This window comes from Rhizopus delemar, genomic scaffold (assembly GCF_000149305.1).
Source record: "Rhizopus delemar RA 99-880 supercont3.7 genomic scaffold, whole genome shotgun sequence".
NCBI lineage: Eukaryota > Fungi > Mucoromycota > Mucoromycetes > Mucorales > Rhizopodaceae > Rhizopus > Rhizopus delemar.
The window spans coordinates 146,167-158,926 of NW_027137833.1; the positions used below are offsets into that span (position 1 = coordinate 146,167).

Consider the following 12,760-nt stretch of genomic DNA (forward strand, 5'->3'; position numbering starts at 1 on the left):
ATTAATATTACTATATAACGTTTCAGCATTTTTGAGAATGTTTGATATAGTCTGTTGGGCAAGTGGTTGATCTAGATTGAATTTCTTCATAGCCCATTCACCTAATTCTGTTTGATTAAGCCGGCCAGTAGCATTTTAATCCAAAAGCTCGATTTTTTTTGAGAAAGAAAGGTGTACATGTTTATTATTAGGCATTTTTTTATAGATAGAATCTAAACAAAGAAAATAAATTTTATGTCATATTTATTCTCATCAAAATTATTTTGAATCTACAACTCGTATATTATCCTTCCAGTAACTTTGATCAAGTCTTAAGCAAGTTTTGATTTGTTAATGTCCTTACACAATTACCAAACCTATAACAAGCGACAGTGGCCTATGTGGAAGCATGTTGTACAAACATGTCTATAATTTAGCTACAATGCATATTAAGAGATTTCAATTTTTTAACAGCTACGAAATTCTATTTAAGGGTATGTTCTATTTAAGGGTGGATATTCCAAAAATTTTGGCCACCCTTAAATAGAGCGGCTACTGTAGATGTTTCACAGATCCGTGTCATCAACATTTCCTTCTCAAAGAACTTGTTACGTTTCACTTTACTTTTGACCACTGACCAGAATTGCTCAATTGGGTTGGGCTCAGGCGAATATGAAGACAAGTAAACACAGTGGTAGCCACGAGATTCTATATATTTGGCAATGTCCTCCGATGTATGGATAGGAGCATTGTTCATCACAAGATAATGGCCTTTCATGTGCAGATACTGGTCCATTTCATCCATTGTGGCCTTCAGGAAGCTAACGTAGTGTCCTTTCACTGTTCCTTTACTCGTATGCCCAGCACTATCTCCTCGTTTTCTCTTTTTATTGGATGAAGCCTGAGGAAGTCTAAGGCTGTATTTGATTAAATCTTCAGCAGAAATCGCGCCTAAAATGGTTGTTGTTGTTGCTCGTGTTTTCGGAACTGTAACCACTGCTGGTGTACCTCTCTTTGACCATACCATACTACGTTCCAAATTAATATGGAAAGCGGGTTCGTCAAGAAAGACGCAGTTTTTCGTAAAATCCATGTCAATTTTTTCCCATTTACGTATCCAATCCAAGCGCTCTTGAATCTTTTCTTCGCTATTACGATCTACGGGTTGAAGCCGAGCTTTTTTGAGAGACAGATTGCAATGCTGTTTGACAAAATCAAATAAAGTAGTTTTCAATACTTTTAATTCTATGAATATATGCTTTAACTTCTTCATCAATTCATCTAGGATGATGGAAGGGTTCTCATCAATGCATCCGAGAATAATGTTTTTGTGTTTCTCATGGAGAATAGGTGGACGACCACCCATTCTCCGTTTCTCAAAGATACTCTCAGAATCCTTCTCGTACTGTTTAGCGCATTTTTGCCCCGTACGAACATGAATCCCAAGCTGTGTCGCAGCAGCAGCCGCACTCAGGCACTTCTCAAACATCAGCTTGAAGAACCTCACTTTGTCCTGATCAGAATAGCGTGTGTAATTTCGCTTCACTGATGTTCCCTTTACAACATCATTACTATCTTTTATCTGATTGTCCGTCTGCATTGCCTCTTCTTCGATTGCCAGAGGTCGCTGAGCTAAATATTGTGTATGAGAGCCCAACGTTTCAAGACGAAACTGCTCCTCATCAACAATATAATCCATTGGTTCAGGTCTGCTATACTCATCGACGACAGAACCTTTTCCATTTTCAAATAAGAATTGAATGTTCATTGTCTGTAATTTCTGGTGTAATGTGAAAAAGAAACGAAACGAAATATAGGCATTTGGATGTGCTCTTAAATAATCAACAGATGCCAAGATTTGTGCAACAGAATATACTTAGCAACAGGACAAATGATTTGTCAGCCATGGCGAATTCATATTTCATACAACACGAATTTTGTTCTTCCCATCAGGCGAATTGATTTTCCACCATAACGAATTTACTTTTCATGCAATCCGAATTTTGTTCTCTACCCAGGCGAATTTACTTTCCGGAAAGAGTGTAACTTCAGCAAAAGAATTTTTTTTTTTTTGTAAATAAATAATTTATTTTTATTTATAAAATATAATATAATATAGGAGTCACACGTCTGAGAGCAGTGTGAACCAAAAGAAACAGAATGTAAGCGATTGAACATGCTAGTCAAGGTCGAGCCTGCCCCTTTTGAGGGTGGCAAACTGCGACATGGCACGAGTGACCAACTGTTTATCAATAAAAGGAAAGCCGTCAATAGTAAATCTCCAATGGGCACGCCAGATAACAGAGAGCACGCAGCAGCTGAGAGTCCAGAGATCAGTATTGTCAACAAAAGGAAACTGCTGAAAGACCAGAGGATTGAGCATACATCATCTTGAGTGAAAGTGAGGTGTGGACTAAAGAAGTTGAAGGCATCTATCCATACTCTCCATTTCCTGGGACAGCGCACGAAGAGATGTTGTAGATCTTCATTATTAGCAGAGCAAAATTTGCATTGTGAAGAGGTCAAACCGTCATCGAATTTTGAGAGAAGTGACTGACTAAAGAGTTTACGATGGAATAGACGATACCATAAAGAACGGCTTTCAGGCGAAACAGGCATTTTCCAAAAAAGTGACCATTTTGAAGTTGGTATTTGTGACAGTAGCGATGATGGTAGAGATAGCTGTATTAGAGACAACCGAAATGGTTTAGGTTTGTAACTGTTCCATTGGGGCTGCGAACAAAAGGCATCGATGAACGTTGAATCATCTACTTCCCCCAATGGCTCATTTTGATTCAATATATGAGGCCAGATAAGCTGATTGAGCTTGATGATACGATTATGGATATCTCGGCTTAACTTGGAAACCAGACGAGGGGAGGAAGGCTGGTCAGACGACAATAAAAGTCGTATGCATCCAAAGTGGTGATCATACGTAAAAAATTGAGACACCTTGAGTTTTTTGTGTCGTGATCGTGTGATCCAATAATCAGTAGGAATCATAGCGAATATATCGGACAGGGGCAAGCGGAGAAGTGTGGCAGGGGTACACTTTGCCTGTTGTGTATCTGCGTATCCGAAAGAATCAACCGCCTCATATATGTTTTGCATAAAGTTATTAGCGTGAGCAGCAGGACGTAATCGCAAAAGAGGGAAAAAGAGAGCCAGTCTTGTTCCAGTATTTCCTGAATGGAAACGACGTATATGATCTAGCAATGTAGGTTGACTACAAGACTGAGGGTGGTTGTCTTCCAGGACTTGACGAATCCAGCGTATCTGTAGGTTGTGTCGTTGAAAGAAGGTAGTCGGTAAATGAACAATCCGCAGAACATACCACAATTTTGAAAGTATTAATGCATTCACTATGGTAATACGTCTTTTGATAGAAAGTCTACGTTGAGAGTAGATAATACATTGAGATTTCACTGTCTGTAACAACTGCTGTTCTAGATAACGATATTGATGAAAAGACTGAATCAGGGGAAAGCCAAGGTATCGAAGTGGACTAGGTGCCGAATGATCGTGCCAATTGGAAATACCTTGTGTTGCTAGAAAAGCAATCCACTCTGGGTAGGAGTGTCCATCCAAAGAAAATGCTTCAGTCTTGTGAATATTAACCTTAGAGTTGGATACAGACCCATAACGGTCTAAATGGTGGCGTAGACGACAGTAATCATCCGTAGATTGCAACAGGACACATACATCATCTGCATATGCAAGTACCTTTAAGGGGGAAGGTACGATGTTGGATGTTGTTGTAGCCGAGTTGCTCACAGATTGAAATTGGAAACCTTGAAAGGAAGAGTCTTGAAGGATATGTCGAAGAAACGGCTCCAGCGCAATGTTGAAAAGAAGAGGCGATAATGGATCGCCTTGTCGAAGACCCCGACGCTGATCAACTTTGTTGGTAAAATGTCCGTTAATATTGATTCTCACCGCATTTCCAAAGAAAAGATTCTCAAGAGAATGAACCAAAGATGGAGGAAAACCAAAGGCCAACATTACTTGACGCAAGTACATAAGGTGGACACGATCATAGGCCTTTTCTTGATCTAATAAGAGACCAATCTCAGGCCGTCTTTGAACATGAACTTGTTCCATGAGTATGTTGAGAATCATGCCATTTTCAGCTATAAAGCGATCACCAAGAAAGCCAGTTTGATAACGATTGATAATTGTGTCCATAACGTATCCCATCCGTTGGTTTATAATGCGCGTGTAGATCTTTGCATCACAGTTGATCAAGGAGATTGGCCGCCAGTTTTTGAATGTAGAGAGGTCCCCTTTCTTTGGCAGTAATCTTACACGTAAATCTTGCCATGATGATGGAAAGGAACCAGCAGTTAAAGCCATGTTGTATACCTTGATAATAAAATCCTTTAACGGCGAGAACTGATAAATGAGATGCATGAAGACATAACCTAAACCATCCGCACCAGGACTACTTTGACTGTTCAATTATCTCCTCAATCGTAATTGGTGAGATGAAATAGAGACAATCATCTTCATTTAATTGTGGTAGATCTGCTATATCTTGCAGATAGCAATCAATGCCATGCTCATCCACAGGATCCACTGAATAAAGTTCTTGGTAGAATGCTTGACCAACCTCCATGGGTTGTGTATGAGAGGAAACAGTCAATCCAGATGTAGTGTCTTGCAAAAAATTTATGCTCTGTTTTACAGTTCGTACCTGGTGTATCCGCTTGAGATAACCGGCGGATTTCTCTCCATGTTCTCTCCAACGTATTCCCGCCTTTAATGCTGCAAAAGAATTTTTTTATAAATGAGTCACTCGTATATCATTGGACGGGCTTACAAACACATAAAAGTATTATACTGTGTGCATATTGTTAACTGGCTTATTACGGAAAGGAACAAAATAACTTTTGTAAATGAGTAATTAAAAATAGATCATTGTATACAAGTACATAACCCTCTATAAGGTTATATATGCTTGCAGCACTACCAAGTGCAAAATAGATATAATGTCCTTTGAATCACCGATATTTTCTTAGAGGTCCATAAAAGGCATTTATCCCGATCTCTTTTATATTTCGTACATTATTGCTTTTTTACTCTCTTCTTCTTTCATTTTATTATTTACACACATGCTGTATTCAAGAGCATTGCAGACTTCTTTAAAAAAAGCCATTAAGCAAGGTGGTCGCCGTCATTATGGTTTGCCATCTTCTGCCATTCATATGGGCACAGATCCAAGAAAAGATAAGACTGTTCAGTTGACTCCTTTAAGGGGTGTTAATATTCTTCATGATCCTCTTCTCTCAAAAGGTAATGAAATATATATAAAAAAAAGAGTAATTTTAATTTTCCTTTTTCTATTTTCAGGTACTGCTTTTAGCCTTGCAGAAAGAGAAAGATTATCTATTCGTGGTTTAGTACCACCTCGTTGTCAAGAAATGGATAAACAATTACTTCGAATCAAAAGAAATTTGGATGCATTAGAAACACCTATTGCTAAATTTGTCTTTTTAACTGCCCTCCAAGATAGAAACGAAACCTTGTTTTACAAGTTATTAATCACTTATCTTGAAGAATTAGCCAGTATCATTTATACACCCACAGGTAATTTTAGAGATTATTATCATTCGCTAGTGCTCACAAAGGGAAATATAGTCGGCCAAGCTTGTTTATTATCCCATTCTATCTATCGTCGTTCTCGTGGTATGTATTTTTCTTCTCAGGATAGAGGTGATATGTCAGCCATGGTCCACAATTGGCCTCATGACGAAGTCGATGTTATCGTTGTTACAGATGGCTCTCGTGTCTTGGGTTTGGGTGATTTAGGTGCCAATGGTATGCAGATTCCTATCGGTAAACTCAGTTTGGTAAGTGATAATTTTATACAATTGGTCTGTGCCATCAACGCTCTATTTAGTACGTTGCTGCGGGTGGTATTAGACCACGTTCTGTCTTGCCTGTCGTTTTAGATGTTGGTACAAACAATGAATCATTATTACATGATCCTCTTTATCTTGGTATGGGCCACCCTAGATTGGATGGTGAAGAGTATTATTCACTTGTAGATGAATGGGTGACTGCTGTTCACAGTAGATGGCCAAGTAAGTCGTTATACATGCAAAACTTGGCTTTTTTCTGACTTTTTCTTGTATAGATGCACTTATTCAATTTGAAGATTTCAAGTATCCTCACGCATACAACTTGCTAAACAAATGTAAGAAAAAAGTACAAAGAAAAAAAAAAGAAAAAAGAAATACTAACAGAAATGTATTTTAGATCAAAACAAAGTGACATGTTTCAATGATGATATTCAATCCACCTCTGCCATCACCTTGGCTGGTCTTCTTGCTTCATTAAAGGCTCGTGGTCTTTCTCAAGACAGTCTCTCAGAAGAGCGCATCATCTGTGTTGGCGCAGGTTCAGCTGGTGTCGGTGTCTGTGAAGGTATTATTGATGCCATGGTCTCTCAGGGTAAAGTCAGATCGCGCGAGGAAGCCTATTCCCGTATTTGGATGTTGGATCAATACGGTCTTCTTGGTAACCCTTCCTTGGCTACTGATAATACAACATCCACCATCAATACAGGCGAAAGAACAACTGGATTGGATGAGCGTCAACGATGCTATGTTAAATCAGATTTACCTGACCGTCTTAGTCTTGAGGAAGTGGTTGAACGTGTCAAACCTACCGCTATTCTTGGATTGACGGGTGTTCCTGGCGTGTTTAGTGAACAGGCAATTCGTACCATGGCCAAATACCAAGAAAAACCCATTGTTTTCCCTCTCTCTAACCCTGATACCCGAGCTGAATGTACCGCCGAACAAGCTTTCCAGTGGACTGAGGGACGTGCAATTTTTGCCTCTGGTAGCCCCTTTGCGGATGTCATGCTTCCTAATGGAAAGATCGGTAGAACAAATCAATGTAATAACTCTTACAGCTTCCCTGGTCTTGGTCTTGGTATCACTGTCTCTAGAGCTAATCGAGTGACGCCTAGCATGTTTTTGGAAACAGCTAAATCTATTGCAGATATGGCCAGTCCTGCACAACTTAAGGAGGGTATCTTGTTCCCTGGTGTTAGTCATCTTCGCGAGGTTGCCAAGACAGTCGGTACTCGTGTATGTGAGGTCGCTTATGAAGAAAATGTAGCCACAGCTGTCTTGAAAGAGGGTGAATTGTTGAGCGAAGTAGTGCAAAGCTCGATGTTTGAACCTGAATATGTTCCTTTAGTTCATATTCCTCATATTCATTAGACTTTATTTATTTTCTATTATAAAATTTTAAAACAATGTACACACAATATTTCATAATGATTACAAAAACACAATGTGCAAGTTTGATATAATATTTAAAATGACATAATTTGAAATAGTAAGGCAGATCAGGAAAAGCATATACGTTGTATACACGTGTATACGGCTTGGTTTTCCTCTCACTTTTTTTCTGCTAATTTTCCTTCATTTCAAAGACATGTAGAAATTGTTTTCTCCATATTTTGATTTTTTTTTATTAATCTGTTTTATCTTTTCCTTTTCCTTTCTCTTGTTTAGCCCTCTTTTCTGGTTCATCCGCATCATCATCTTGCTCACTTTTACGTTTTGTTGCGGTTGAGGCACTGGCTGTTGGTACTTCACTATCTGCTGTAGCAGTCATGTTTGTTCTAAGGGGCTGTTGCTGTGTATCTGCACGCATGGTTCGGACCGCGCCTGATCTTGGTCTCCTTGAGTCAACATCAACCGTAGCAAGAACAGAACCCATAAAATGATTAATCAAGCTCATTCCTTGTACAATTCTCGATACGAATAACACCTGTCTATTGATATCACGCTAATATACAAATATTGAATAAATTTACATGTATAGCCTACACAAACTTACATCATTTTCAGTGGGTGCTTCTCTCATCCTTTGAGCTACATCTCTCATTCTGGGTATTGTCTCTGCAACCAAATCCGCTAATTCATCCAAAGCTGCGCCTACTTGCGTTAGCTGACTGCCTCCGCTATTTCTTAATCGATTTCTTATTTCTTGTAATTGCTCAGTCGTTGAACTGACGCCTAGAGTAGAAGTAATATCTATAAAGAAGCTCAGCAAAGGCTCTTTGTAGCGAATTTTCCTACCTTCATTTGAAGATTCATTCAACATGGTTCTAACATTTCTCATTGAGGCTAAAGTTCTTGCTAATCTTACTTCAACACTTGGCTATGAAAGCGCTGTTAAATAAATCAAGGCTATATATAAATTGCTACTTTACTGGAAATCCTAATGTTGAAGAAGCAAGTGAAGGACGTTGCTCACCAGGAGAACCTCTTTGACCAAAACTAAATGAAAAAGGAGATCTAAGAAGGCTTGATAAACTGGTTGTAGTAGATCTATTTGTTGTTGACGATGTCTAAGAATATTAAACTATTGAGTATCAACAATCTTCCTTCTCCCCTTAATTTCCCCTTTTTCTTACGTTATTTGAAGGAGTATCCGTTACTGGCTGTTGCTGTGTTGGTGAACTTCTAGCTCTGTTACTTGATGTTAAGCCATTAAGTACTGAGGATATTAACTAAGTGCGCAGTTGTTTTACAATTAGTCTTCATTTTAAATCATATACAAGGGAAATGCCTTACAGAATTATTGTCACCAAGTTCGCCTAATGTCGAGTCGAGCGTTATAAAAGCATATCCTTCCATCATTGGGAAACGACCAGGTGTATATGGGAAAGGACGACCTCTGGCGTTACGAGCATTGGCTGCTGCAGTAGTTGGATCATCTATTATGTATGTAAGTCTAAAAGACCTTTCAGTAAGAAAAGAAAGAAAGAAAAAGCTTTTACCATTCAAAGGATTATGAGGAGCATCTGCTGGTCTAATGACAAGATGAACAACCTTTCCATTATCCAAATTGGCTATATACAGAGAATAGGTCAGTTTTTACAATATTTTTTTTTTTTTTCGTTTTGTATTCTACCATAGTCAGTCAAGTTTTTGTCATCTTTAAGAACCCTTCCTTGAAATATTAAACGTTGTCTGTTGCATTCGACATCACAAGCAATTTGAATCTCATGCTTAAGTTGTAAAACTGAAGCATTACGAGGTAATGTAACTGAAGTTGTACGTTGTTCTAAAGTCTTTATTTGTAAAGCAATCTTTTCAATGCCAATATCTGATGATTGATTATCGATTGCGTTGTTGCTCATCCGAGTTTTTAAAGGGAGGAAAAAGGTATTGAAAGAAGAAGAAAAACGAGCGTTTCCTAAAATACTAGAATTTCGAACAAAAGTTACAATTCAACCGGAGTCGCAGAACATTCTGCCCAATAAAAGGATGAATTTTGATTAAACGCGTTTCCTATTTGCGCATATCATTGTAATCAGCGTAATGTATAAAAGGAAACATCGATACCTGATAGATGATCCTGAGCATTACAAACAGGACATTGTTGACAATAAATAATTGATCTGATATAAAATCAAGAAATGGTAAAGAATTACGATATTCTTACAATCCCTTTTGCTTTTGGCAACAGCACGATTGAACAATACATAACGAGACATAACATTCATCATGCTCACAACCGATAACAAAATCGGATAGCTTTATGGATTTTATGAAAGTAAAAAAGGTAAGCAAAACCATTTGATTGCTACAAACGAATGAATTAGTTCAAGAAACTTCATATATCTTCCATATCAACATTTGATACAGTCACCATTGCTACTTGGTTTTATTTTTGAATTTAAAAGACCAAGGGATGGGTTAAATCAAATAATAATAATATGGTATTCACTAAAGATAAATAAAAGAATCAATTAAACCACTCCATATCTTCTCTATTCCTTCTGCTTTCTCTGGATCATAACCTGCTCAGCAATCAACTGCGACCGGTCATCATGATAACTAATCTATGCCCTTATACTTTACTCTTGAACTTTTCAAACCAGACTGGTTTGACCGGCTTAAAACGGTGTCTGTGGTGCTTGTAAAAGCATGAAAAGATTTTTTTTTCATGCAAGCTGGGTGAGCCTTGTCCCCACCAGGCTTTTTTATGTGACAAAAAGAAAGATAAAAAGGAGAAGTGTTTGTTTCAAAGAAGGAAATAAAAAATGGGGTGTGAAATGTTTATTTGACTTGTTTAAAATGGATGGGCTTGTTATCTCTACCAATACAAAACATCTGATGACGATGACACCTTGGTGGTTGACGTTGTTGTTGCGTCATTTGTATTCGAATCAAACGAGTTACTAGGATGTATAGATGTAGGTGATGACATGTAGATGGGTGTGGTTGAAGAAGTAGTGCTGTCTAAGAAGCCTAGCAAGACACTTTTAGAAGGTGAGCTTGGGAGATCTAAAGATAGACTATTGCTCAATAAGGACCGAGATTTGATCTCTGACTTGCTTGTGGGTCCCATCATAAAGGGGGGTGAAGAAGAGGAAGAGGAAGTGATGGGTGAGGTCAGGTCGTCATTATTTGAAAGAAATAAAGAAGTGATTTGATTGCTGTTGTGGTTATTATTGGTATTGTTTTGAGAATTGAGATTACCAAAGTAAGCATTCCACTCATTCGTATCAAGCGAAGTAGGCATCCCCCAGAATGCGGTCGCCAAGGGATCCATCGGAGTCTGCTCAACATTGTGAGTTGGAATGATGTCTGGAGCAGCAAAGGGATCCATGGTGGATGTGTTGTTTAAGAATGAAGATTTTTCAGAGGATGAAGATGGATAAGGGTCATTCGATGTCGAAAGTGGAGGAGATCGATGTTGGCCACGAACAGATGAGATGGGCATTTGTGAAGATGAGCTAAAAAGAGGAAGATCAACAAACTCCTCTGGTCTTTTCGAGCTGTCCTCCTCCCAGTCCTTGCTGGCATTCAACCCGTTTGATTTTACTTCCATATCTTCCTTGTTGTTCTCTGGTGAATTGGGTACCGCAATAGCAGGTGGTGGCGTCGGCTTGCTTTCTTTCTTGGGCACATATTCGTTACTTTCCAACTTGATATCTCTTAAACCAGCCAGCTCACCCAAGATATTACAGCATCGAGCAGCATTTAACCAAGTCATCTCTAATTCATCCAAGGCCCTCATGATTTTGTTGATATTGATCTTGGCTTCAAAGGCGTCATAAGGGTCACCAAAGGAGGCTGTCTTTATGAAAATGATGCCGGCTGTGAATACGAAATAAACAGCAAAGTTGTAAACACATCGCAAGTGGTTTTCATCCAACATGATGTTGACAATATCCAGTATGGATAAAGCGGCCGACAGACAGATCTTGTAGCATGGTTGTGACACGAGAGGTTTAGCTTGGACTGGACCAGGCATGAAGGATCGGTGAAGGAGGATGACGGTGGTATAATAGATCAAGTGTAGCTGACAGATGGGTGCAGGTGGATCGGGTCCCTTTTCCCCTATCTGTGTGTTGGGTAGCTTGTACTGTAAAGAAAGGGGCAGTTTGGTATGCCATTGGGTTAGCTGTCGACTGAGTGTGGTCAATATCTGGTCGGCATGCTGGGAAGAGGCATTGAACTTTGATTTTGCATAATATATATTTTTCAATACGTGTCCAAGGATATCACATACTTTGATGCTTTCGATAAAGGCCTCCAGCAGACTAGCAGGGGGTCGAGAAGGATCCTTGGTAGACGTGATAGGTTCATCGTCATCGACAGAAGGAAAAGGTGCATCGCAATCTTTTTCTTCAAAATTGGATGATCTTCCATAGATTGCGCTTGTTAATCGATCCACAATAAAGCAGCACCAAAACACTCGTTTCCTCCTTTCTCTTTCTGCAGGCAGAATATTCCAGTGATCACAATTACGATTCAAACCCAAATCTTGTGCCATTCGAAAAGCCTAGGGATAGTACAGGTTCATTTTAATTTTATTTATATTCTCTCTTTTTCTATTTACCATGCCACTGTATAGCCAAGCTCTTGCAGCCTTCATTGCACCCATCTGATGACTTGCGAGTAACAAGAGAGCTTGAACGGTTGATATCTTGGGAGTATCATAATAGTCGTCTAATAAACATCGAGCTCTTTCAAAAAAGACATCTCCAGCCGTATCAGGAGAGGTAGGATCTGATCTCACACGGATATCTGTACTGATCCTTGAAGCAATAGCATAGATTGCGTTCAGCAAAAGAGGAGAAATGGGTGCTAGTGGATTATTTGGACAGACAAGACGTCTTTTGTAAAACATGGGAAGAACAGGGTAAAAGTGAGTGAGATAGAGTGATATCAAATGTTCAGACAAATCATTGGGTGGTAATTCAAATGGATCCACAGGGTATTTCCTTTTGCCGCTCTTGGTCTTTTTATGGTGATAACCTGAAAAGTGAAATGCTCCATTTTGATATGTTCTGCTGTTGGATAACAGATAGAATCCAGAGGACTTTCCAAGGTATCTGACTTGTCCATTCTCGTCCATGGTCAGCTGACCAGCCGCTCCATCCTCTCCACCCTCTTCTTCCTCGGTCGGTGTCTCTGGTAAGTCACTGTGACTCAATGTGGGGCTTTGTATTAAAGGAGAACTACCTGATGCTTTACGTTCTATTGTATCTTTTTGTTTTGTGCGCTGTCTTCTTCGTTGAGGTCTTGTATTGATCTGTTCACCAAAGGATGTTTCTAACGGAGATTGTAATTCCTGAAGTATCTCTTTCAACTTTGGATCATCCTTGTCTTTATTTTCAGAGATTGAATTCAAATAGCCTTCCAACTTTTGTAATCTATTCTCAATTGCTTCGATATATCCTTTTGGTGGACCTCTCTAATTCATATTTTATGATCCTGTTTATTTAGTCTTTCTTCTTATA

At 38.9% G+C, this 12,760-nt stretch overlaps 5 protein-coding genes across 5 annotated transcripts; 1 reads left to right on the top strand and 4 right to left on the bottom strand.

Moving 5' to 3' along the window:
• Positions 1-484: 484 nt before the first annotated feature.
• Positions 485-1,747, bottom strand: RO3G_09250 (uncharacterized protein; the record flags this gene model as incomplete). The annotated part of the gene is made up of 1 exon (XM_067663835.1): positions 485-1,747. The coding sequence occupies one exon, from the start codon at positions 1,745-1,747 to the stop codon at positions 485-487; it is 1,263 nt and encodes a 420-aa protein (XP_067519936.1).
• Positions 1,748-2,321: 574 nt separating this feature from the next.
• On the bottom strand, positions 2,322-4,332 carry RO3G_09251 (uncharacterized protein; the record flags this gene model as incomplete). Its single annotated transcript, XM_067663836.1, has 2 exons — positions 2,322-2,392; positions 2,550-4,332. The coding sequence occupies 2 exons, from the start codon at positions 4,330-4,332 to the stop codon at positions 2,322-2,324; spliced, it is 1,854 nt and encodes a 617-aa protein (XP_067519937.1).
• Positions 4,333-5,090: 758 nt separating this feature from the next.
• On the top strand, positions 5,091-7,211 carry RO3G_09252 (uncharacterized protein; the record flags this gene model as incomplete). The annotated part of the gene is made up of 6 exons (XM_067663837.1): positions 5,091-5,271; positions 5,329-5,565; positions 5,617-5,828; positions 5,879-6,062; positions 6,116-6,175; positions 6,238-7,211. The coding sequence occupies 6 exons, from the start codon at positions 5,091-5,093 to the stop codon at positions 7,209-7,211; spliced, it is 1,848 nt and encodes a 615-aa protein (XP_067519938.1).
• Positions 7,212-7,723: 512 nt separating this feature from the next.
• RO3G_09253 (uncharacterized protein) lies at positions 7,724-9,145 on the bottom strand (the record flags this gene model as incomplete). The annotated part of the gene is made up of 8 exons (XM_067663838.1): positions 7,724-7,771; positions 7,837-8,033; positions 8,079-8,160; positions 8,213-8,350; positions 8,417-8,512; positions 8,577-8,719; positions 8,783-8,854; positions 8,917-9,145. The coding sequence occupies 8 exons, from the start codon at positions 9,143-9,145 to the stop codon at positions 7,724-7,726; spliced, it is 1,005 nt and encodes a 334-aa protein (XP_067519939.1).
• Positions 9,146-10,104: 959 nt separating this feature from the next.
• On the bottom strand, positions 10,105-12,375 carry RO3G_09254 (uncharacterized protein; the record flags this gene model as incomplete). The annotated part of the gene is made up of 2 exons (XM_067663839.1): positions 10,105-11,799; positions 11,857-12,375. 2 exons carry the CDS (start codon positions 12,373-12,375, stop codon positions 10,105-10,107), a joined length of 2,214 nt encoding a protein of 737 aa, XP_067519940.1.
• Positions 12,376-12,760: the final 385 nt, after the last annotated feature.